Source organism: Monodelphis domestica, chromosome 1, assembly GCF_027887165.1.
Source record: "Monodelphis domestica isolate mMonDom1 chromosome 1, mMonDom1.pri, whole genome shotgun sequence".
In the NCBI taxonomy this organism is placed as follows: domain Eukaryota; kingdom Metazoa; phylum Chordata; class Mammalia; order Didelphimorphia; family Didelphidae; genus Monodelphis; species Monodelphis domestica.
In genome coordinates, this window is record NC_077227.1 from 251,305,855 (window position 1) to 251,333,154 (window position 27,300).

The following is a 27,300-nucleotide window of genomic DNA, read 5'->3' on the forward strand; positions in this document are numbered from 1 at the left end:
TGTATTTTGGGGGGAGCGCTTTAAATTTTAGAGATGCATTTTTGTTTTTAAAATGTTTAAGAACTATAGCTTCCCAAATGTTGAAACTTAAGTAGAATCCGCGTGTTTTCTTTCTATAGCTCTTCAAAGCCACTGTACAAAATACTTCTGTACAAAATATTTTAGGGTCAGGGTAGCAGGATCAGAAAATTAAAGTGATCAAAGGAAAGTCCTCAGAAGATTCATTAAGACACAGATGCATATACACATTTTAAATAATTTGACATTAATGGGGGGGGGGAGAGATCTGAGGTTCAAGTTTGGTAGACCAAGCTTCCTTTCAGAATTACAGAAGAAGAAAAAAATGTCTGTGGCTTGACATAGCTTCGTATATTTCTAAGGCTTTTTTCTTAATTTCAGTTCTCTTTTATTTGGGAGATGGTGGAAGGGCCCTTTAAATAAACAAAAGAAGGTACCTGAGGCTTAGGTTTTATTTTTGAAAAGCAGTGAGCTAAGGAGAAGACCATCAATTCAATAATGGTTCAGCAGCTATTTGTATGCCCTATTCATTAGCTTATCTTTAAGTAAATATTTTGATTGTCAGAGAGAGTGTTGCAAACAAGACTCTTTCCAGAACACTCACTCCGATGCAGCCCAGCCAACTCATACAGCCAGCTCACACACACACATCGCTCATTTTTAATAATCCCGTGTCTGTAGTAAAAGGTAACATCACTCTCTTGGAAAGCCAAAAGATTTCTAAAGGCAGGAAAAAGCCATATTTCCCCTGGCTTGATGTATTCAAGGGACTCGTGGACCACAGTTCTATTTTAGTGCCACATTCTCATCCCTAGGCTGCATTATCATAAAGCCTAGGAAATAAGCTATTACCCACCCCATCATCCCTCCCCAACGTTATCACAGAAAATCACACATTCACAAAACAGCATTAACTGTCAAAATTAGAGACCATTTAAAAGGCAGCTGTTCTTCCCCTCATAAGTAGGCTCCAAAATTCAGATCTTCACCCTGTATTAGCCCCTTGATCGATTGCTCTTCCAAATGTGAAAATGTAGTCATGTCCAAGCCAAACTAAACAACATACACACACCCAGCATGGAGGAGTTCTGCAGGAAAATGTATTTAAAGCAGCATTTTCCACCCTACTATTTTACATCATTCTTACTGTCTACTGGAAAGCCTCCAGACTCTGCTGAGGCTTTTCTCAAAGCTCTGATAGAAAAGGTTGTGTGTGTGTGTGTGTGTGTGTGTGTGTGTGTGTGTGTGTGTGTGGTGGGGGGAGAGGAAAGAGGGAGAAAAAAAGAGCAGTATCTCTTTAAGAGTCAACAGTAAATTAACTTGCCCAAAAGAGTGAAATAATTAGCAGTTAGTAGCTTATTAAAAGGATGGCAAAGGCCAAGCAGCCATCTGGGATCTCCAGTTTCTTGTGATTGTTATTATGTCAAGATGTGCAAGTTGAATTAGCTTTCATGTCATTGTATTTGCCCTTACTTTACATGTAAATTTTAATGAAAGATACAGCACTTTTAAAATCAGATGTCCATCAAAAGTGCTATTAGTCTGGCCTTTTACAAAGCATACAGTCTGTTTCTCTACCTCTGTAGCTCTACTCATCATTAAATGCCTTGGAGGAGAAAAAAAAAACTTTCAATGATATCAATTAGATATTCTCTTTGTGCAGGACGAAACCTGAGCCTCATCAAAAAGAGTGCAAAACAATACCACACAAGAGGACAATATTTCTGCCTCTATTTACACACAGTGTAAACCACAATGCCTCCAACTCTCACAAGGATAATCCTTCTTAATGAAAATTAAAGCAATCTAGAGTCAGCTGGTTATAATATGGAAAGCTACAGTTTTCCAAGCACAGAACAGAATATCAAAAACAAATGGACAGTCATGATGCACAAAGGTTGGGGGAATAAGCATCTTGACATTTGTTTTATAAAGAATTTTTTTTCTTTTGCAGATTCCAAAAATCTGAGGTTGGATTAATTTCTGTCAAATTCCTAACCAACAGCAGCCCCCTAAATCTCAATACACCCCCCCATATAGTCTCTCTATGGCAACATGACTTTATTAAGTTCTGATCAATCCAACCTATGAAGCCATTTGAGATTTTTAATTTGGGGATTGCTGTTATAGAGAAAGTCACTTTTCACTTGCAAACACTAGATTCGCAGTGCCTAAAAATAGAGAGAATGCTAAAATCACGGAAATATCATCCAGTAAGTGAAATTTGCTTTTGTCATTTTCAGGACACCTAGAAACTGAAGCTACATATGAGAAAATACTCAGTTTGAGCCTGTATGAACTGAGTGTATGTACTTCAGATTACCTGCTCAGGCAAGTTACCTATATACCCAAATACAGAGATTCTCTTAAAAATTATTCAAAGAGAAATTTCTATTTGTGCAGGCCCACACATGTAGAGTAACCCACTTTGTTCTGTCTTATTTGTAACATTTTCCCAATAGTGCTACCATTTCTAGTTCTCTAAAAATAACAATAATTGTCAAGAATAAAAAGATAGCTAAGTGAGTCAAGCTATCTTCTTCCAGTTATAAATACTGTCAATGTTTAATCCAAATAGATGTATATATGGACTCAAAATTGCAAATGATCTAACCTGTCTCTCCCTTCCTCACCCCCCCCCACCCTCTCCAACTTTGATAACTCAGCTGTGGAGGCAAAGAATTGGATAAGTTACACTTATAAGTTGAGCCCAAAGGAGAAACACTGGTTTTCTAGTATTTTGTTTGTTGCCATGAAACCTGTGAGTAATCAATAAATCCAAATTAATGATGATGATGATGACTTACTGCTTTAAAATTTTAGAAGCATTTGGTCTTCTACATACTGCCAATTAGTAGTTGATTAAATAATCTCAATAGCAGATTAGATTTCACTAACAAAGCTACAGTGGTAGTTTGCATTATTAAAACTATTCTTAGAAACAAGCTAAAAATGTCCATTGAACACTTCCAAACTAAAAAGAAAAGAGAGAGAAAAAAACTTCATATTTTAAAAATACCATTTAAAATCAAAGAACTGCCTGAATTGGTCAATTTGCTTTTACTTTTAAAATAAAACTCTTTGGCCCACAAACCTTCAAAACATTAGGAAAAAAAACAGAAATTAAGAAAAACATGCCACTTACAAAAAAAGAAGTGATTTTTGACAAAGAGAAGACAAATCAGTGGTGGGTGAGTAGCAGATGAGGCAGGAGATGGAAACTAATGTTGTTCCTATTTTATTATAATTAGATATTTATAGAGCACAAATGAGTTTATTTTCATAATTAGTTGCTGGCATTTCATTTAAGAATTTGCATAAACCCTTGGCTATCCATTCACTATTTATTTTCAGAGTGCTTAAGTCCTAACAGCGACATCAAAAAGGAAGCATGGGACAAGTTAACCTTTCAAATCACTCATTTAGTTTTATTTAATTTTATTACCAGTAAGATGTAAGCCTGTTGTTGAAAATTCAGGCTATTCTGTTCTATGTTTCTAATTCGACCAGTGTACATTAGAACAGGTTTTTAAGAACTAGATATTTTATCTCCCCAAGGAAAAAAAATTTGAGAAGGGACTCCAAATTACAAATGGCTATATTGTTTTAGAAGCAATATTGTGTGCCTTACAAATAGGCTGGCCTGCTATGGGGCAAAAAGATTGATAGCAGAAGTTAAGTACTTATTTTCTTTTGACTGTCCAATATGCCAGAGTGGCAAGGAAAGAGGAAGGGAGGTAGGGAAGGAGGAAGAAAGGAATATTCTGATCAGTCTTCTTCCCAAGATTTGATACTCTAAGCTCAGCATCAAGCTAACCTAAAATCCACAGTCTAACCCATAATGGACATCTCCAAAGCACTAATAAAATGAAGAAGGAAATTGTAAAGAACCAGGCCTCTCTCCTGAAAGCTTAACTGAGAATCACCACAATAGGTAGAAAATAAAAAACAAAGGGCAAAGACTACAAAGAAGGTGGCTGAACATTCATTCATGTCAAATATATTTGGTTACTGATGATTCTCCTTTGCTATCATTTATTGGAAAACTTGCGATTACATTTTTAATATTGCAGTCCTATGACTTCTTGAGTACTGTTTTCCTGGCTCTCTCCTAAATATCCCATTCATCTTTTTTAGGTTAAAATACATATCCTTTTCTCTGCAGAATCACTGCCATGCCATTTGGCTTTAAAATCTGATGAAATCAAAAACACTCAAATCTCTTTCCTCTTTACAGAATCCAAAGGGAAAATATTCTAAAGATTCTTTTTAGTTCTCCCCCTCTTAATCTTAGACCATTTGTGGCTTTTGCATTTCTACAACAATTTTAACAACAACAAAATCTAAAGGTGAGGGGGAATGTGGGAGGATAGTAAACTCAGTCATAAAGGCAAGGGAAGTATAAAGAACTGCAACACCTGGTCAATACCATGATGCTATGGCAATCTGTTTCTCCACAAAGAGAAAATGAGGACTTCTCCACAAAAAGGCCAGAAGGGAAAAAGTGAGTGGAGAATAAAGCAAAGTGACCCCAAGAAACTATGGATATATTAATCAATTTGTTTTTTTCCACATTTCTAAAACTGAGTGGTCATTCCCTCTCAACTCTCCTTTGTACTTAGGAAGATAAAATTCTAAAATAAAAAGAAAGATTCTATACGAATTATGCAGTACTGACTTTTACCCCCATTATGGCAGCAATATAACAGCCAGACTAGGCCAGTGCAGGGTAGGGAGCTATACAGAGTCAGAAGGGACATTCTCAGATCAGTGCCACTCACTCCTTTGTAGGAGTAGTGCCCTGCAATCAGCATAATGTGCGTCATGCCCTTTCTTGAACAGTAGTAGTGCTTCTTCTCAATTAGACAATCAGTCACATTATTGACTCACCAGGTTTTGTTTCAATTCAAGTTTGACCATTTTATATTCATTAGGAGTTGGGGGGGGGGGGAGTTAAAAAAATTAATTTCCTGTAGCTTGACTCAATTTGAACAGTATAGAAATGAAACCAGTGAGTTTTGAACATCATTTAATTAAAATCCTTCTAAAAAGCCTTAGAATTTTTCATGAAGTAATTTCAGAGGATCCATTCAAAATGGACATATGAATTTGTGGCACTGGGCCCTTAGTCTTCAGACAAGTCATTTCAGTTGAGGTAATATGCTAATACAAAAGCTATTTAAAGTGTGGTTATAGTGCCAATGTAGAGTAGATTGTCATTTCCAACCTAAGTCAAAGCCAATCAGGAATTTTACCTAACCAAACTTAATTTGTAAGGGTCTTCCCATGGACAGAGGAAAATCAACTGTTCTAGGGAACTAAGAGTTCTAGTTTTCATGGCAGAAAAAAAAATTGAAGCACAAAGGAAAAGGGGGGCAGCTACTTATATAGAAGCCAACCTGCTTGAGGCCAGTTCAATTTACTGTAAGTATGTATCTATCCCTTTTCCTCTACCCACCCTGACCCCCATCAGAAGATCTCAAGGTAATATTGTGGCATATTGTGGCACACTCTGGAAACCACCTGGGAATTCTTTATCAATAATAGCCAATAAATTCAACCTTTAATAGGAGAGAAGTAATATAGATTCAATTTCTTCCAACTCAATAAATGATATTCTTTATTTGACCCATCTAAGGATCAAGGAATATTTAGCTGTCACATTCAAAAAATGCCATGCTGAAATTAAGTTGGTCAATAACCTTGCAAGGAAATCATCAACCAAAACTCTTCAATCATGCTGTAACCCTTTCTCTCCCCCACCTCTTCAAACCAGATTGTCCTTTGTAGCTCCACTCTTCAACAAAGGTTGTCTACCTGTGAAAAAATCTGTAGAATGGTCTCACTGAGAGAAAGGGGGAAAACCATTCATTAAGGGAAAGAAACAGGCATCTGAACTGAATTAATTAACCACTCCCTCTCTTTTCTCCCCTCTTCTAACAGCTAATCCAATTTGACCACTATGCCAATTCCTCCATGTTTTGTCTCTTTGACAGTTTTGATTAAGAATAGATGGCTCCCCACAAGCTACCCAAAAGGTGTTAGCTACTGAAAGGCAAGTCAGAGCACCTGAGCAAACTCATCCACCTTCTCCACTTCTTCACGACTGACTAGCAAAAAATAGACTTGGCAAGTTCAAGGCCTTTCATTATCCCTTCCTTTGGCCATAGTTCATAGCGTGATGCCAATTCCTTTTGCTGCTCCCCAGTCTATCCCTAATACCCAAAGCCTTCACATTCCCACTTTCAGATTTGGTTAGGAAGTATTCAACAACAAAAGTAAAACAAAAACAAAGGAAGAGGACAAACAAATGAATGCCACAGTATTCTCAAATCAGAATGAAGATGAATGGACAGCCCACTCTTACCCTACCCTCTTGCTCTCTGCCCAGAAAATGATCTACTAGATCCCATTTCTTTTTTCTTTTTCTCTCTTCTCTCTCTCTCTTTCTTTCTCTCTCTTTCTTTCTCTCTCTCTAGCTGTCTCTCTCTCTCTCACTCTCTCTCACACACACACACACACACACACACACCACATTAACACATTTCATTCCAATGTTCAGCAATCCCCTAGCAATTCAAACAATGCAAAATTAATGTATATCTTCATCCCTCACCCCAATCCCTTCTCTATCTTGGTTATCCTGTTACCTCAGTTACTAGAAAGCTCCCCTGTGCACTTAAAATATACTTCCCCTCCTCTAGTATCTGAAGCTGCAATGTGCTCATTACCTGTATGACCCACTTCTTTCCTAGGAATAGGTAAGAAAGAGTGGGTAAAGCACTATCAAGTTGTAATGTGAGGCAAGCTTACTTCTGGGACATCCCTGTCTATATAAATTCAAGGCACATTAAAGACATACAACAGGATTGGTCTTTTTATTATTTTTTTTAGTTATCTTTAAAAGCTTTAAGTTCTGGTATATTCTACATATATCAGAACAAACAATTCCCCCTGGACACATGAATAATTGAAAAAAGCAGATCAATAGTTATAATAATAAAAATAAAGTGATCTCTACCTTTACTTCTACCTACAGAAATGAAGTGGAAGGTCCGATTAAGCAGAGGTAACAAAGACGTCCACCATGGAGGCGGCGGAAGAGAGGAGAGCAGGGAGAGCAAGGATAACAAAACATCAGGACATGGCACACAGTCACAAAGAAATGTAACACATAAGCACACACACACAAACAATTGTGATGGCAATAGAACTACAACACATTCTGGGAACACAGCACAAATACAAAAGAGAAAGCTTAAAATGATGATCAACAGTGTGACCAGCAATTTGATCCCACTCACTGTTCAGTTTAAGCTCTTCCCTTTTTCCACATCTTCTCCAGACCATGCCTAAGAAGATGACAAAGTGGGCATGCAGAATCATACTCGTGTTAAAACATACACATTTAGCCAAGCCAAATGCAAACACAGAACACTGGTTAGAAAAGTAAGGGGAAAGTCATTAGGGAAATTATTTCTCCAATATTATCTGGACATGAATATGAGCCCTAATTACCAAATTTGTATATACACATACTAATGAACATACATGACATACATAAATATGCTCATATATTTCATGAGCAACCAAAAGAATGTTGTTGGCACAGTGAGTATAAAATATCAATTGTTTTCTCTTTGGTTAAATAGAGGAAGAAGATGGAAGGACAAAAACAACTGAGACACCAAAAGCTTGAAGATTTGTCAGCTAAATAGGAATTGGCAATTGGGGAGAAAGTGGGAAACTCTGTTTGGGGAGGGAAATTAGTAGAACAAATGTTAAACTTGCTTCAACAGCAACCAATAACTTAAGGGGTTCCTAACACTGTCCACCCAGAAGAATTCTGCATTTTCCTCTTTGTAAAAGGATTCCTGTTTCACTCTTCAACCTTAGTACTTTTCATTATTCAAACATGGCCCTAGACAAACACTTCTTTCACAGGCTTATTTCAAATGGGTCTACTATATCTATGGTAAGACATCATTCTGGAGTCCATGGAACACCAAATACTATTCTTTAACCATGGCTGAAAAGTCACAAAGGTGTTCACTTTAGTTTGTCCAGGTACCACTCATTCCAATGTAAGGATTCAACTTTCTGGCTTAGAAGCATTGGATCCTCCTCAACCATTCTCATGGAAGGAGATTGGGAGCAATGAATGTCAAATAGCCCCAAGCAAGGAAAGATAAGGTCTTCTCAACTATCTCATCTACCTAGAACTTGTTCCATGGGGAAAACCAAATTAATGATAAATTTCCTTGCAAAATTACTGCAAGGAAATAATGAGCACAATAAGGTTAGATAGTAAGCAATAGCAACCAATTATCTCTCCATCCAAGACTTACTGTTTCCAGCACAACTTGCCTTCTGATCTGACTTTCTAATTCTAAAAATTTCTTCATCTCAATTTTGGGCCAGCAGCTTCTCTTCCATACTGTCGTGGATCCTTTTCTACCACCACCACTCCCAAATCACTTTGACTACTAGTCAACCTCAAATTTAACTCAAATCATATTCATTTCACCATTTTCACTTGTGACTGATTGCTGCCCTCATTCACCTGCAATACAAATTAAAGCACTACCTCTTGTTGGGACCTTTTGGTCTGGCTTTCTATCCACTCTTCTAGCTTCATTCTTTCAGAATCATCCTTTAATACATACACCTGTTCTATGAAATATCTGGAGATCCAAAGCTCTCACTTGGTTACACTAGGTGAAAGAATTCTGTAGTAGGATCATTCCCCATTTCCTCACTACCTGAGCTAACCCTTGGGAAATATGACAATCTCCCTACCTTTTTTTCATCTTAGCCCTCTGGGCTCCTGATCTGGTCCTACTCCTTTAACAACTTCAGAAATATGTGATATATCAGGTTAAAAGGAGTCACAGGAAGAAGACTGACTTTCCTGTGTTATCTTTGATTTTAAAGTCCAAAGTTGCCATGAGAGGCCATAACAACATTTTTGGCAACATAAGAGGCAATCGAATATGACCTCTCTGCTTTTCTTTCCCTCTTGGGCAAGAGAAACCTCTAAGTGAATAGTTGATTCCTTAGCTTTTAAAAAGGATAAAAGGCAGAGGTAAAGAGGGGAATTAATCTCCAGGATGAGGTTGGTAGATTCATCCCTCAATCATCACAGGATTCAGGAAAAATAGTACCAGCAATTGAGTAGGAGGTTTTCGTGTGTGTTTTTTTAAATAAGATAATTTTAAAACAGCTCAGTTGTTGAACCTTGATTTAGGCTGATAATGTGGAATTTTTTTTATTTTTTTAAAGGCCCATTCACAGCCCACCCTGTGCTTAGCTGAGCTGAATTTCCTGCACATTTTATTCCATGCATATTTGAATATTTTAGGTTGCAGATGCTGAATTTACAGACCTTTCTATGCAGTTTTCTTCTGGGTATATAATGAGTTAGAATCATGCCATGAGGGTATTAGCATGTTCTTGTAAGAATGTTGTTCTTATTTTCATATACATGCATATATACATATATAGTCCTTTAATAAAAATATACCCCCAAGGGCTGCATTTTATCAGGCAAGATCTCAAAGGGATTATACTGGACAATGAAAAATAGGGGAAAGACAAAAGGATGGGGGTTTTGAAAAGGCCAATGGCCCCCCCTCCCTCAGCAGGGGAAGGGGGAAGAGAGAGGGAAGGAAGTTACCAGTTTTCTTGCTCTGAAATTAGCTTCATTCACCCCCATTATCACCACTGTCATGCTTCATTTCATGCTTCTTCCTCAGAGGCATAGTCCCTAGCACCGCAGGGACACAGCCTCTGGTATGACAAATGGTAGTGGAGCATGGGGAAGAAAAGGGAATGAAGGGCAGAGGGGAGTAATCCAGAATGGTGAGGATCCATAATGTTTCTAGTAGCTGCCCCCCACTTTAGGGCAGCCAGTACAGGCAAAGAGCCAACAGCAGCATTGTCTACTATGACCAGCCAAAGGAGGTGGAGGTGGAGGTGGAGGTGGAGGTGGAGGTGAAAGGCTCTGGGGCTAGGCAGAGAGAGGAAAATGTGACCATAAAGGACCTACCTTGTTCGCTCATCATGAGATGTGAAAGGCCTTGAGGAAGAGACACAGGAGAGAAAAGAAGAGAGATCGGAGAGGAGGAAGGGGAGAAAAAAGAAGACAACGTTATCATCTCAATTATAACACTCTCCCCAAATAAGGGGAGATTGGGAAGATTATATACTTGAATAGAATTCAGTAAGGAGAGCAGCACACACATGCACACACACACACACATACATGCATACACCAAGTTTCCTGCTCCAGACACTATCCCTTGGTTTCCCAGTTAGAGAAAAATATCCTGTTTGAACTACTTTGTAATGCAACCTTTTTTCACCTATCCTCCCTGCAGTGGGCAGGTCTTATCATTCCCAGATCTACAGGAAAGAATCTTGAGCGTGTACCTCTAAAGGAAGCCTAGAGAGTCCCACGCGTCCATCCACTTCATCAAAATGGGTTCTCCCCAATCCTGTCGCTACATTCCCATTTTGTTTCCCAACTGGCACCCGTTCCATCTAGGCCCTATTGCCCCCAGCCGAATTTCAGAGTGCTAACTATGTGAAACCACCTACACTGGGAGCAGGAACACCCACATCCCTATAAACAAATAAGGCCACCTCTGGGTGTGTTTATTATGGAAGTCGGGCAAGGTTATTAAGAGCTTCTGACTTCCAGGCGAGCACAAGCCTCAATAAAGCTATTAAAGTAAAAGATTTCCGTTAGCTAGTTGCTCAGATATTTATTTTCATATTACTGTTATTATTACTGCTGCTATTACTTTCCCCCATTCCAGATGATCCAGAAAAATGTTTACCCCAAGGGAAGTTCAGAGAGATAAAGGGATTAACAAAAGGAAAATCTCTAAAGGGTACAAATTTCTAAATGTTTTGGAGATTAATGCAGATTTAGAAAAGTAATCAGAAGTAAAATATGGGTCAAACCACTGCTTTAGTAAAGACTAACAATATAAATTGTGTGTGTGTTTATATAGCATACATATACACAATATAAATTACATATGTGCACATATATATACAATATAAATTATATATGTTTATTTCTACTATATGTATATATGTTACATGTGTGCTTATAGAGCATATATGCTCACATATACAATATAAATTCTAGATGTGCTTATATAGCATATATACATATATAATATGAATTGTGTGCTCATATATCATAATATACACATATATAATATAAATTACATGTGTTTATGTAGCACATATACATATACGATGCATATGTATGTATAGCATAATCATAAAAATCATGAAGCTTATTTGTTCTTAGTAAATTGATTTCAACAAAATCATATTTGAGGTACCTAAATCCAGGGGCAGCTGGGTGGCTCAGTGGATTGAGAACCAAGCCTAGAGGTTCAAATTTGGTCTCAGACACTTCCTAGCTGGGTGACCCTGAGCAAGTCACTTAACCCTCCATTGCCTAGCTCTTCCTGCTCTTCTGCCTTGAAACTAATACACAGTATAGATTCTAAGTTGAAAGGCCAGGTTTAAAAAAAAAAAACAACTTAAATCCAGGAGTGGTATAACATAATTCAACATTTCTTATGCATTATACAAGATTTGGATTAAAATTCAGGAAGTAATTGAATGTTGGTAGTAAAAAGAACCTTAGAAGTCACTCAGTCCAAACTGATGCCTAAATACTAAATTTCAGCATCCATGAAGGACTGGTCAATCTCTGGTTAAATGCCTTCAGTGATGAACAATTCACAATCTCACAAAAGCTCTCCTCCTTCCATTTCTTAAGCAATAATATGGAGAAGGAAATGTCAAAAGATTCCAGTATCTTTGCCAAGAAAACCCCAAATGGGGTCACAGAGCTGACTGAAAAAATGACTGAAAAGAGAATGTCTCAGACATCTCTCTTAGACTGAGTTGCAAGGCAGGTGCCAATGCTAATTGGTAAAGGGAATTTCTCACAAAAAAAAAAAAAATCATGATCTGATTTAGAAAAGATTGGTGAGTAGAGAGGCAGTATCCCATACTGTCCACATTGATTCCAAGAGTCAGGAAGTCAGAAAGACCAGGGTTCAAGTCCTGTTTTGGACATAGATACTCTTTGTGACCCAGAGCCACTCATGAAACCTCTTGGTACCCCTAACCAACTCTCTAGAACTATAATAAATAATAAGAGAATTGCAGAGTGGAGTTTCAAAATCAGAAGGTTCTTTTTCTAATGAAATAATGTCAACCAAAGGGCATTATGGGGAAACTATACCAAATATTAGACACAAATGTGCCTCAATATAAGGAAGGAATGAAAGCAGTACCTTCTGGGATTACAGATGATATGATATTTCTAGGAAGAAAAGAATTTTAAGCTTGCTTCAGAGAAGTCTACTCTGAATCATGGCCCAAACACAAGCCTCTTGAACCATTCTAAGATTCCTAGCATTAGCCCAGCATCTAATTTCCCAGTCAAGAATAAGATTTCATGAGTACTTTGTAAAAGACAAAAGCATGAGAGATTCAAGGACCAGTGAACAGAAGAATGTGGATGAAGCAGATGGCTCAGTTAGGAAACAGGTAGAAAATAAAACTGATTTGAAAAGGTAGTTTGGAGTAATAGTAAAAGACCTCAAATGCCAGGAGATAAAAGGAGATTTTTGTCCTGTGGATAATGGAGAGGCAATGAAAGTCTTTGAGCAACCAATTGAGGTTGTACAAGTGTTATTTTAAAACTAGACTTCTGGAGATGGGCAAAATGAAAGAATGTATAGAAAGCATGAATGCATTAAGGAAGTTAAGTGGAATAATAAATGAATAGAGCACCAGGGTTGGAATCAGGAAGACTCATCTTCCTAAATTCAAATCTGGCTTCAGATATTTACTAGCTGTGTGATCCTGGGCAAATCATTGACCTCTGCTTGTCTCAGGCCCCTATCTGTAAAATGAGCTTAAGAAGGATATGGCAAACTACTCCAGCGTCTTTGCCAAGAAAACCCCAAAATGGGATCACTAAGAGTTGGACATGACTAAATGACTCAACAACAACAACAGAAAGCGACCTCAATAGGCTAATTGTAAGGTAGCTAATATGAAAGATGGATTAAAGAGAGTTTTTGGTGGAAGAATCAAGAATTTGGTAACTTGCATAATGATCATGCATAATGACTAGTGGCTGGGGGAAAGAGGTAGGGACAAGGCAGAATGTGTTATTTTGATATGTCTATGTGATAGATATATAATTTTAAAAATAATTTTTAAAGCCTCCCTGAGGAAGGTGCCCAAGCAAGGATGCTAAGTTAGGGGAAATAGTGAATCTCTAGCTGTGTACTAGGGAAGGCTGCCTGGTCCCAGTTGATTCTTAGGTGAATCTGTCATATTCATTCAGTTAACAATGAAGAGCTAGAACCAGACTATCTGGGAGCTCAAGTTCAGTAGTAGGAAAAGAGTTGTGGAGAAGCATTAGATCACAGATGTAGAAAATGGATAGTGTTATCCCACAGGTTCAGGCCACAAGATCTAGAATCTGTATGAAAGAGGCTATTTTTCCAGGAGGGCAAAACCAGCAGACCAGTTAGAACAGAGAAAAGGAGCCTGGGCACATAGGTCCCCAAATAAAGTGATAGAGATGTCAAAGTTTAAAAACCCAGGGAGATTAGATTGGGTCCTTAGATAATGAGCAAGTCTGAGGATTAAGAAGAAGCTTGCACAAATTTTATCCATTGGGTTAATGGGTAATTGATCCAGAAATGATTACACTAAACAACTAATAGGAAGAAAGGTCCTGTCAAGGTCCTAAACTCCCATATGCTATATCAGATTGATGGAACAAATTTCAGAAAACTATAAATGATTCCCTAATCAGTCAATTCCATGATGATAGAACTCAAAATTAGTTTATAGAAAGTCACAAACAAAGAAAAAGAAAATCAAGGAGAAAAGAGCTAAGGAGACTATGTTCTATAACTAGTATTGAGGACTTGGATCAAAATTAAAGAACCTTTAAAGAACCTTTCTAACCTCTTATTGTACTCTTAGCCTCACTGTAGGTTCGCCTAAAGTACATTAGAAAAATACCCACTTTGAATTAATTTGAGAAGTTGGTGTACTATTACTAGGAACAGGAAAGAAAGGAAACAGGAAGACCATGAGGTATGAGGGCTAGAGGTAGGACACAGGCTCAAATTCTACTTCTAATGCTTATGGCCTTTGTAATCTTGGGCAATTTTTTTAGCTTCTCTGGGCCTCAGTTTCTTCATGTGTAAAATAAAGAGGTTAGGCTAGATGATCTCTGATGTCCTTTCCAGATTTATATCTTTGATTCTATGTAAAAAAAAAATGATGACAGTGAATGAAATATTTTTTTTTCCTGCTCAAAGGAGATCTAGAGTTTAATGTTCTCCAAGAATGAGGGGTACTTCTAGGAATTTAAAACCTGAAGGAGGTACCGTGGAGTTAAGACCTAAGTTTTCTGTTATGGTAAAAGCTTAAAGGAGTCTATGGTACAAAAAGAATGTTACATGGTACAAAAGGGTGCCAGTGGTAAGATTCTCCAGCCACTTTCACAAGGAAGCTATGAAGATTTGATACCATTTAATGCTCTTGTAGACATATCACCAATGTCCTCTCAAGCACCATTCCTAAACAAGTAGAATTAGATCTACCTTGACCTTAAGCAGAATTTCAGTGTTGGAAAAGTTATAGAAGGAACACTAAAATATTACTAATGGAGCTGTAAATTGGTCCAACCACTTTAAAAAATAATTCAAATTATGCAAAAAAAATTATTAAAATAACCTTACCCTTTGAGCCACGAATTATACTATTAAGTAGATAACTCCAGGAAGTTGATGACAACAAGAAAGACATATGTCAAAATATTTATAGCAATGCTTTTATAGTAGCAAGGAACCAAAAACAAAGTAGATGCCCCCCTGTGGTATACATACATACATATATATATATATATATATATATATATATACATACATATATATAAAAGCAAGTAGTATCATACTATAAGAAATAAATACAGAGAAGCGTAAGAAGCCTTATTTGAACTGATGCAAAGTGAAGTAAATAGAACCAGGAAAATAATGTACAAAATGACTACAAAATAGAAAGGAAAATGACATCAATAAAAAAATAAAAACTGAACATTGTCAAATTTAATGACCAAGTTTGATCCCAAATAAGGAAATGAGTTCTATTGGAACTAGAATACTGCCTATATTACATAGAGAGATCAGTTTTGTTGAATTTTTTTTCAATTCCTTATTATAAGGGATAACTCTTTGGGAAAGAGAAGAGAGAGGGATACATTAAGAAATGTAGATGATGCAAAAGCTATCAATAAAATACCAATAAAATATCAATAAAATACAGGAGTGATTTCCCCATACCCCAACACCAAAAATACAAAGTAGAGACACAATCAGTCAAAGAGTTTGAGAAGCAGGGACCTTTTCGGGATCAATGGGAGTCCAGCACCAGATTTTGTGGGAGGGCTCCCTATCCTAGGGCATGATAGAATTATATATAGCTAGAGCTGAAAAGTAACTCTGAGATCAATGTAGCCCAGTCTTTTCCCATTACTTGGCAGTTAGGTGACTTAATAAAGGTCAGGTAGTCCTCAGACTCCAAGGTCAGTGCTCTTTATACAGTAGGTAAATGAAAGAAAATCTGAAACCTCCTTTTTAATGACAAAAAACTGGAGGGGAACAAAGAAATGTGCAAGCCAATTGGAAGCACTTTATAAGAGAGACAATCAACAGGACCTTTAGGTTGGGACTTGGAAGAGAAAACAAGAGCTAACTGTGGGACTCCCTAAAATGGTATGCAAGACACTCAATAAAAGAATCAAATAAGCCATAAAATCCTGGAAGGGAGCTGGGAAGAAAGGCTAATAGTTTCCATTTTTAGAATGCCCTTCTCTCTTACAATATTGAGAGCTGGAAACAAGAACACTCAGACAAGAAATGTTTTCTTCATAAGAGGCTAAGTTCATTCATAAGAGACTGACACAATTATTTATACCTCATTTGAAGCAGAGGAAATGGTTGAACAAACAAAGATTCAGAGTTGACAACAAAGTTTTAATCTTGGGATGCAGGGAGATTAAGAAATATAAATGTATATTGTACTTTAGTTCTTAAAGATACTTTCCTCATAGAATTTCCATGAGATAGATAGTGCCATGAACAAAAATAGAGAAGTGTTGGGGGATGGAGGGAGGCGAAAGGCGAAGATAATGAGTTCAGTTTTAGACTGTTGAGTTTGAGTTAAGTGGGACATCAATTAAAAAAATGTCCAAGAGGGGACTAAAGATGTAGGAATATAGCATGAGGCTGAAAATAAATATATAGATTTGGAAGATATTTTCCTGTGATAAAAACAAAGAAGTTTCTTCTAGGGCCCTTACAAAGAATTGAAAATCTAATTGGAGGAGATGCTGTATCTGAAATCAGAATCTCCAAGAGAAAGTAGATAGAAATGGTAAGACCAGAAGTAAAAATGAACCTTGAAGAACACCTATATTTAAAGGGCACAAGAAAGAAGAGGAGCCATCAGAAGGAAGAGCAAGGAAGTGAGGAGAACAAAGATACTGAAGATTTGGGACAGAGGAAGTGAGGAAGACAAGTTTAGGGAAAGAAAGAAAGAGTAATAAAAAGAAGAGAAAGATAATAAAGGGGCAACATTTCTTTTAAGTAAGTTATGGAAAAGAAAAAGGCATATAGATATGTAAAGGGAATTCAGAATTTACATCTGATAGTCCCAATGATTTAGTAAGAGGATAAATCATTGGCCAAGAATGAAAGAAAGAGCTGAGGGCAGCGAGCTGACTCAGTGAATTGAGAGTCAGGCCTAGAGATGGGAGGTCTTGGATTCAAATATAACCTCAGACACTTCCTAGCTGTGTGACCCTGGGCAGGTCACTTAACCCCCATTGCCTAGCCTTTGCCATTCTTCTGCCCTGGAATCAATATACAGTATTGATTTTAAGACAGAAGGTAAGGGTTTTAAATAAATATCTTTAAAAAATAAAAGGAATCCTAATTTGGGATTTTAAGAAAAATGTTTTTTTATTAGAATAGTCATAGATGGAAAAATACTGAAACCAAGGTACATAAAAAGATATTTTATCACTCTTGAAAAGTGAAGAAAGCTAGCAAGTAGTATGAAATGGATATTCAGTTTCATATGAAATCCTCTTTTGGAATCTTCCTGTGTTTATGGAAATGCTTTTATTTATAGATGATTATGTTCAAATTTTTTTAAATAAAATTATTTTTCAAAGAAAAAGTAAGAAAAATATATTTGTGGTATATCTGTATTGAATCTATTGTTGAGAAGAAGATGGAGAGAACCACAATTTAGACAGACAGCTAAAGCAGAAGGAAATAAAGCTTATCAACTGGCTAATGTTTGAAATAGTCAAAAATTATACTAGGGGAGATAGTTGGGTGGCTCAGTGGAGGCTCATCCAGGCCTAGAGACAGGAGAGCCTGGGTTCAAATATGGCCTCAGACACTTCCTAGCTGCATGACCCTGAGCAAGTCACTTGACCCCCATTGCCCAGCCCTTACCACTCTTCTGCCTTGAACCAATACACAGTATTGATTCTAAGACAGAAGATAAGGATTTATAAAAAACTATACATTAGGAATCTTAGGATTGGCCTCTTGTATGTCACTGGTGTTCAGATGTACACAGAGTGGAATTTGAAGTTATTACCTGGAGTTCCAACTCAGACTGCATTAATGATTCCCTGATGCTAAAGACAAGAAAGGATTTGGGGAGGTCAGTGTACAACAGTAGATAAAACAACGAATTTTGAGTTGGAGAGCCTGGTTGAAATCCAGGCTCTGATACTTCCAAACCAGGTGAAGTCCCTTCACTTTTCCAGGCTTTAATTTCCTCATCTATAAAGTGATAGAAGTTGGACTAGATGACCTCAAAGGTCCATTCCAACTCTAAACCTACGATCCTATGAAAAATCAAGGGCAGAAAATACAATAAAATTGTGGATTCCTCTGAGAATTTCTCTGAAGAAATCATGATAGCTGAACTCTAGCACACCATGGAGACCTAAGTATAGTTGGCAAAAATGTTCTGATTAGGAGGCAGCTAGGTGACTCAATAGATTGCAAGCCAGACCTGGAGATGGGAGGGCTTGGATTTAAATCTGGCCTCAGCACTTGCTAATTATGTGTCCATGAGAAAGTCACCTAACCCCCATTGCCTACACTCTTCTGTCTTGAAACCAATACACTGTATCGATTCTGAGATGGAAGGTAAGGGTTGTTGGGTTTTTTAATGTTCCGATTAAAACCAAGGACTATCCAGTCTTACTAATTGGAAGTCATTGGCAATACTTCCCAACCTCCTCCCTCACCCAAGGGCATTAAAGGAAGGAAGGGAGATTGAAGAGGGACAAGGAATTTCTTCTATCTAATAGGTATACTTTGCCAGTATTATGCAAGCTATATCTGGAGGCCATTAGTTCCTGACAAGATCATAGGATAATTGAGCATTTGAGATCATCTAAATCAAAGCCTCCTTTTTTATAGATGTAAAAATGAAGATTCTGAGGGGTGGTTTGCCCCAAGTCATGCAGGAAGAATTGTCATGTCTTCTCATTCCAAATCCCTCTCTTTCCACTACATGATGCTTCACACCTTCTCTGTCTCCTACCCCATACACACTCTTCCCCAGCTCCCTTCCTACTTTCAGCTTTCCCTACTAGAGCTCCTATATGGTAGGTGTGAGAAGGAATAAGGAAACAAGAAGGAAAAAAAAACAAAGCAAAGAGAAAACAACCTAAAGGGATATAACAGCATTCAAACCTGAAAATTGCCTGAGAACTGACTGCAAATCATATGCAAATCTCATGCAAAATATAGTTATAGCCCTCCTAACTATGTCATACACTGGCTGATGCCCGTAGGGAAAATTCCTCATTGAGGTCACTGCTTTCACAGATAGGGGAGATCATACTTAAATAGCCATAAAAGTAAATTCAAGATGTCCTTGTCTGTGTTACTGAAGTGACAGTGAACCTATCTTATGAGAACAACCACATGAGAGAAGAGAAATCATTACTGAGCTGGGCAGAGGAAGATGTAGTGTTCAAGAGTAGACCTTTTGGTCAGGGGCCTCCATCATTCAAATTCATGCTTTCCGTCTCTCAAACTTACATTTCAAATATTTCAAATTCTTTTGGCTCCTTCCTTCCCTGGAGTTAAATTGAGTCCAGAATTTCAGGGAAGGAGAAAACGGGTTGCTGATGGAAAATAGTGGTTTCACTCACTTGGAGGGAGACTTTTGTCTCACTAGATCTCAGGGTAACTTTTTTTTTCCTCCAGTGAAAAATCCACATGTACCATTTCACTTCGCAACTTGAAGTAGAGAAATTAAATGTCACTAATTGCACAATGGTGCCAAGTAGCAACACTGAATTCTTATTAAGCAATGAGGATTTTTTCAAATGGGCAAATTATTTGAAATCAAGTAAAATGCAAACTTCTGCCCAGTGTTTGAAGGGTTACTAAGAACATGGAGAAAATGAGAGGGAGTGGCATGCAAATAAAGGGAGATTGTATATTAATAATTTTTAGGAAGCAATAATAAACTATTTAAAAAGAGAGAGAAATAGATGACTTCTTAGCTGTTATAAGAATATGGAAATTAAGGCAATTTGATATAAATAAGATTCAAATTTTATTCCAAGTACCTTATCAACTGGGCTGAGAGGATAACAGGATTCTACAGCAGTTAAGCTTTATTTTTTTTTTCATTGAGATTTGATGGAGAGATAACATAGTCAGCTGAAACAGCACTAATTTGGAAACAGAGGATCTGGGTTTGAATCTACCTGTATGATGTTGGATAAGTTACTTCATTTCTTTGGCTTCAATTTTCTCACCTATAAAATGAGGAGGTTTGACTAGAGGCTCTCTGAGATACTTTCCATGATCCTATAGAAGTTGCCCCACTTGTTTTGAATGCTCACTACAAGTTAATGATATGATGTGACAGCAATAATGATAAATAATAATAATAACAATATTGCAAACTGTATTAATAGAAGTAGAATGCTCACATGAAAGAAGTGTCAGTCCCATATGTATAAATATATATATAATATATTTGCATATATATATATATATATATATATATTATATGTGTGTGTGTGTGTGTAAAAAAAATTTTTTTTAAGAATAGATTTCCCTCTCTTGACCAGTTTGGAAGTTTATTACTCTCCTACTCATTCCATTATGTTTGCCATAGGAACTCCATTTCTGACCTGGACCAGTTCACCTCTCTGTAAGCAGCATCAGCACCCCTCCTCTGAGGGGTTCATCATATTAATGAATGTTATGAATTAATTACATTAAAAATAAATAAATAAATAAAATTATTAACAAATTAATTTTATTTATTATTAATTAATTAAAATTAATGAAGTTAGTGTATTAACTTAATCTTCTGCAACTCAGAACTCCTGACCTCAAGCAATCCACCAGGCTCAGTCTTCCTAATAAGAGGCAAGACAGGCATGTGCCCCCATGCTGGCTAAACTCATTGCATTCTGTCCAGTCAGAAAGCATCAAAAGTAGGTGTCCAAGTAACAGTCCCATATTCAGAAAGGGAATAAATTGACACCTGTCCAGAGAAGAACACTCAGGATGTTAAAGGGACTCAAAATCATGCAATATGAGGGACAGTGGGAGAAACCAAGAAGCCTTCAACTTATGATCTCTTAAGATGAACATTATTATTGTGTTCAGATATGGGAAAAGCTACCATGTGGAAGAGGGATGGCTCTTGCTCTCCTTGAACTTGGAGAGAACTAAGATCAAGGAGCAGGAGTTACAGATACAGATTTCTATTCAGTATAAAGAAGGCATGAATAGTTTAGGCTGTCCTAAAATGGAATGGTCAAATTCAGAAGGCAGATGGTGGCATAGCAGATAGAGCACTCATCTGTAAAATGGGAATAAGAATATACTACTTATAGGGTTGCTGTAAAAAATTTTTTGTGAAAATATTATTTAAGGTACTAAATAAATAGGAAAGTTGTGTTCTAGTCCCATATATAGTTACATGACCTTAGGCAAGTCACTCTCTGGGCCTGAGTTTCTTTCTCCATAAAATTAGGAGGCTGGATTAAATGATCCCTGAGGTCCCCTTTGTTTGAATGTTTCATGTCTCGCTGTGCGTGGCAATATTGTAATTATCAATTCATGCCTCATTACCTTTTAGCTATTTGGAATTGAAATAGGGGAACATAATAACATATGGGTCTCTCCCTCCCTCCCCTAGCCCTACTTCAGGTCCCACAAAGATCTGTATTGAGAGGATAACTGTTTCTACCAGGTCCAGAAGGTCCTTGATTCCAAAGAGATGCCATTTATAAAAGAGCAGCTTCTCTCAATGATGAGAAGACCTGGCAGGGACCTTAGAATATGGAAATTGTGATTTTGCCTCAGTCCCTCAAGGGAGCTGAAAAAACAGCTATAGCAAGAAGGAAATATGGCCTTACTAGACTAGGAATATCAGCAAATATCAGGAGAATATATGCATGGCTCAATGGAGTAAAGGAAAGACTTCTCGATTTGTAGTTAGAGAATTAGGTTCAAATCCTGCCTCTATTATTTTTATCTACATTATATTAAGGAATTCATTCACCTTTTCTGCATCTAGGTTCTCTTATCTGTAAAAAAATGAGGAAAATCAACCTAGATGACTTCGATGGTCCTTTTCAGAACTAAATCTCTTCAATGTAGTCAGAGATCCTGAATTCAAATCCTTTGTCCACTGCTTACTAACTACGGGGGCTTTGGAAAAGACCTCAGTTTCTTCATCTGCAAAATGTTGGACTAAATGAGCTCTACAATCTCTTATAGCTCTCAATTGATTCTGTTAGCTAGCTCTCTGTGCCAAGCTAAATAACCTTGAGTCAAGATAGACTCAATAGAAGAATAATTAGAATAAGAAAAATCTAATTTTGTAATATTTTCAGGAAAGTTTATATGTCTATTTCATTAGGATAGTTGTTAAGAATTAAGAATGTTAGAGGGCAGCTAGGTGACTCAGTAGATTGAGCCAGACCTGGAGATGGGAGAACCCAGGTCCTGAATTCAAATTTGACCTCAGCCACTTCCTAACTGTAATCCTAGGCAAATTACTTAAACCCCATTTCCTAGTCTTTGCTGCTGTTCGCCCTTAGAACCATTACACACTATTGATTCTAAGATGGAAAGCAATGGTTTGTTTGTTTGTTTTTTTTAAGGATTAAGAATGATAGACTTGTTTTTATAGAAGCCATTTTTGATGAATTTAAGTTGATGGGAGGAAAAAAATTTATTAAGTTCCTACTTTGTGCTAGGTATTGTATAAAGGGCTTTATAAATATTTCATTTGATCCTAACAGCAACCATGTTGGGTAGTTGCTATTTTTATCCCCATTTTGCAGTCTTGAGGCCATATATAAACTCAGTTTCCCTGACTACAGACCAGCACTCTATCTACTGTGCCACCTAGCTACCTAAATGTTTGTATTAATGAAAATTTACCCAAAAGACCAGATGTTTATAAGACATCATTAAATATTTCTTCATATTTTTCAAAGTTGTCTTTGTTTATTGAGTGGGGTTCAGAGTCATTTGTAAATATTTGACAACTTCTTACCATAAAGGGTAATCAATGGTTTCCCCAGATCCCTTCCAGAACAGCATCCATAACACCTTCTAGTTCTAATCTCCTACTGGCTCTAGTTCTTAACTGAGAACTAAGTAAACTCCTTCAGTAATTCCCACCAGATTCCCTTTTCTATAGGGAGGCATGAAGAGAATCCAAAGAAGAAGACCAAGTCAAGGATTCCACATCAGGAACATACATTCCTGTGTCCTTACAGCTAACCAAAGCTGTCATGCAAGCAGGGAAGCAGATATTCACTCATACTTTGTTGATCAAGAACATATACATACAGTAGCCAAGGGGCTCTTTCCAACCCCAGGCTGGGTAATTGGCTGGAAGTTGAGCATGGTTCGTTTAGCCTAGGGCCTCCTTCCAATCCAATTACACACAACTATAAATTCTACCTCCATTCCCTTCTGCCTGGTCTCTCTTGAACTGTGCCCCAGTGAGGATAAAAACTTTTTTGGGGAAGGGGGGAGAAGGGAAAATAAGTATTTTCAGGATAGCCCTGAGTTTACACTATACCCTCAGGTTTAAGTGGTGATTCCCTATGGAAGCATTAGAAAGAGGGAAACAGAAGGCGCCTTCTGCCATCAAAAGCATGGGAGGAAGAAAAGATGTACCCACACTTCTAGAACTAGATGTTACAGGCTACCATTCATTGAAAGAAAGATGTCATATTCCTCTTCTCTGCTACTGACTGTTTTCTTAGGCAAGTGTCTTAGCTTCCATGGTCTTTAGTTTCCTTATCAGTAAAATGAGGGAGTTGAACCTCAAAGTCTTTCCAGTTGCAGACCATATGCGTCTATCAATTTCTCAGTAGCTCTTTCTTCCAAGATCTCATTCTAGGTGATATCATTCCATTGACGATGGGGAGGAGGGATGATAAGATGGCCATGGGACTGAATATAGAGAAACTCATTATAGTAGTCATGAAGTTTAGCTTGGAAAGAAGAGAAAGTGAATGAAAGGCATGAGTACAGAATACAGAGAATGGAAAAGCAAGTATGTAAATACAAGTGTCTAAAAGTTCACAAGGGGCAGTGGAGAGTGTATTTGAAAGCAACAGCCACAGAAAAAAAGATACTTAAGCCCATCTAAAAACTCAATTTTCCTCCCCTACCCAACCCCAACTTCTAAAATTTGTTGTTCATTTTTCAGAGAGGACCAGGGACATCACAGAACGATGTCTTAACTAGCATATGAATTAGATTTAAGTGAGACACAGTCAGCCTCATTCTCTCTTCCAGAGTCATCAAAGTCCAGTAAGAAGACAAAATCTACCAACAAGGTTGATTCAAAAAGATGAATGAGCAACTCTGAAAAGTACTCAGCTAGCCCTCATATTGGAGGTGCTAATCTTCTCTGAAACCCTGTAAACCCTGAAGAATATTCTAAAGAAAAAAAGTACAGCATAAAAGTTGAGGGATTTTTTTTTTTACTAGATTCTACTTTGATAGGTTCAATGGGATTTAGAAGTCCTGGGTGTGAAGAAAGGGAAGAACATAGATCTAAAGATGGAAGTGAGCTTAGAAGACTTCTAGTCTATTCCCTTTCATTTTATAGATGAGTAAAGTGATCCCTAAAAAGGTTAAGTTACTTTTCCAGGGTCACAAAAGTAAATGGGCCATTAGGCCCAATAAAAGATTATTCCCCTCACCCTCTCTGCCCATTAGGACCCCAGCCCCTCCTTGAGAATGGAACTATTTTTTAGCAAAAGATATTTTTTCTCACAAAGTAGGCAGAAAGATAAGTGCTCCTAACTAGCCAGTAATCTCTTTTCACCTGATTAAACTTGAAGGCATCAGGCGATATGAGAATCATCAGCTTAAAAGACCTTAAAGATCATCTAGTCCAGCCTTCCTTAGTTTACAGACAAGAAGCCTGAGATAGCTAGAGAGAGGAAGAGACTTGTTCAAGAAGACGCAGATAAAAAGCCAATATTCATACCCAAGTCCTCTGAATCCATTTATATTGTTCATTGAAGAGCTAGGGAAGGTAGATTGAGACTCTGGAATCCTCAGAACTAGGGGAAGCAAATGAAAAGAATGGGGCCAGAATAAGGAATGGAGTCTAAAGAATGGAGGTATGAGAAAAGGTTCAACAAAAATTACTTTATCCTTTCCAGCAACAGTAATGTCTCTAGTCCTGCTATCCAGAAGCCTCTTCTCCCTCCCTCTCCTCTCCTACTTTCCTGCCAATACTGTGGTGGACTCAGAGCAAAAGGACTATTTCCTCATCAGGTCTCTGAATAACTAGGGCACTTCAACAAGGTCACAGTTATTCATTTAAATTCAAACTCTAATCAGCAGCCAAGGCCTGAGTTATTATCCCTTCTGAGAAGAGAGGCTGTCACTAGAACACTATAAACAGCCCCCACCTTGATGGAGGTAGGATGGGGGAGGAGGGCAAAAGGGAGGAGGCCAAGGAGTAAGTCTCATACACATCAGGAGGATACCACCTAGTTGCCCCTCCTCCTCTATCTCCTCCTTCCAGGCCAGAGTGAGCAAGCTGTCAATAATGGTTCACACTGAACTCCAAGACTGCTGCCCTCATCCTCCTCCTACTCCCTTCCCTAAGCTTCCTCATCTCAATTCAGCTGATTCTGTCAGCTTCATTTCACCCAAACAGCTCAGGAGAAAGGGGCTGGTGGAATGAAGGAGTGGGAAGGATGTCTCCAAAACAGGCAACTCATAGGAACAGAGAATTAGAGTTGGAAGAGACTTTAGAAGTCACCTAGTCTTAGATTCAGAACAGAAAAAGGCATAAATGACTTGCCAAAAAAGCATTTAAGTAGATGGAGTCCATTGGGTCCAATGACTGATGAGTCCTTAGACCAAGCTGCCATTTCAAGAGAGATCCCAGACTCTCAAACTAGACTTCCCTCTACACCTTTTAAACAGCATCTTTGCATCCTCTTCTTCCTCATTTTCCAGATCCTTTTTATGTGTTTTCTTCTCTCATTAGCATAAGCTCCTGAGGATAGGAATTGTCTCCTTTGCTAGTATTTATATCTTCAGTGCTTAGCAGGGTGCTTTACACATAGTAAAAATGTAATACAGTCTCTTGTCTCCCACCTACCCAGCCCAGCCCATTAAGGCTTAGTGACTTGACCAAAGTCACAAGGTAATGCTAGGATTTGAACTCAAGAGCTTTTGACTCCAAGTTTAGCATCCTTTCCATTGTTCTAACTGTACAACACCCCTATTGAGCTTAGGAAATGATCAAGATGGGTTAAGTAATTTGGTCAAGGACAGACAAATACTAAATAGCAGAACCAAGGCTTAAATCCAAGTCCATTGTCTTAATCCTGGGTGACTGAGAATGGCTTCCACAAGTTTGGGATTTAAAAATTCAATTCCATTCAGCCTGAGACCCACAAAGCCCATGATGTGGGCCATATCACCATACTAGCTTCTGAATCTATTTCCAAGAGGGTAGGAAACGAGAGTGTGGGTATAGCTTAGCCCTCTCCCCCCCCCCCCAAAAAAAAAAAATCTTCCTCTCCTCCCTGAGTTGGGAAAGCTGAAGGTAAGATTTCCATATTGGAGACATCCTTCAATTCTAGGAAATGTTTGTTCCCTTTACCCAAGGCCCTACTGTCCAAGAGTGGTGTTTTACAATAGGTTTGCTTCTAACCCATCCACTCAACAAGTAAAATTAATCAGTTGGCCCTTTATGGTCCTCTAGCTACCCATGGGTAAAGAATTATGTTTGTTTGTGAAATCTCCTGTTTGTAATTTTCTGAGGGCATTTGAGGGGGGCTGGAAGTGGGGCAAAAAGGAGAATTGTTCAAACTAAAGCTAAAGTATTTTGAAAGCCCCACTGACTGGATCCATATTGCCTGGCAAGGGTCACACAAGATATAGATCATAAAGTCACCTCTTCCAAGGCCAGACTTGCCCAGACTCTAGAGTGAATGCATCAGACAGCTATTGCTATGAAGGCAGTCAGTTCTGGAGGGTTCTATGTAGAGAAGCTATAGATGAGAAGATTTGAGGAAAGGGGGTTAGAGGACAACAAATGTTGGCTACCAGCCATGTGACCTTAAACCTCAGATGCAAAACCATTAGGAGATCCCCTAAGTAAAAGCAGATGTAGTGCTTCCATATCATTGAACAGGAAAACTATAAGAAGCCATGTTCTGACTGTGGTCACACTATACCACTGTGGTAGCTAAGCTATTCTGAATTTATTCTTCTCTAGAAATGTCTAATACAGGAAGAATTCAGGAAGTGGGACTAAATTAAACCATAAGTCTCTTCATTCAATGAAAATGAAAACTGAAAAACTTGGACAAAAGAAAGGAAACTAAGAAATAAAATGTCTATCACAAAGAAAACACTTCATTAACTAGAGTGTACCTGAGAAATTATGTGCTGTGCAGTAGTGTATTTACCTAGCTAATGGTGACACAAAACAAAAACAGTTACCCTCAAGTAGCTTATTCAAGTAGAATTATATATGACTACAACACATAGGGGGCAGATAGGTGGCTCAGTATATTGAGAGCCAAGCCTAGAGAGCCAAAACTAGAGGTCCTGGGTTCAAATTTGGCCTCTAATACTTCCTAAC

At 37.8% G+C, this 27,300-nt stretch overlaps 1 protein-coding gene across 13 annotated transcripts in view; it reads right to left on the reverse strand.

Moving 5' to 3' along the window:
* NRXN3 (neurexin 3) overlaps nt 1-27,300 on the reverse strand; it is a 2,159,162-nt gene that overhangs the window by 1,981,495 nt on the left and 150,367 nt on the right. For all 13 annotated transcript variants that reach the window (XM_056820749.1, XM_056820726.1, XM_016428731.2 and 10 more), the window contains exon 4: nt 10,067-10,096. In XM_056820749.1, coding sequence (XP_056676727.1) covers nt 10,067-10,096 — 30 coding nt within the window. The remainder of the gene's footprint in view (nt 1-10,066; nt 10,097-27,300) is intronic.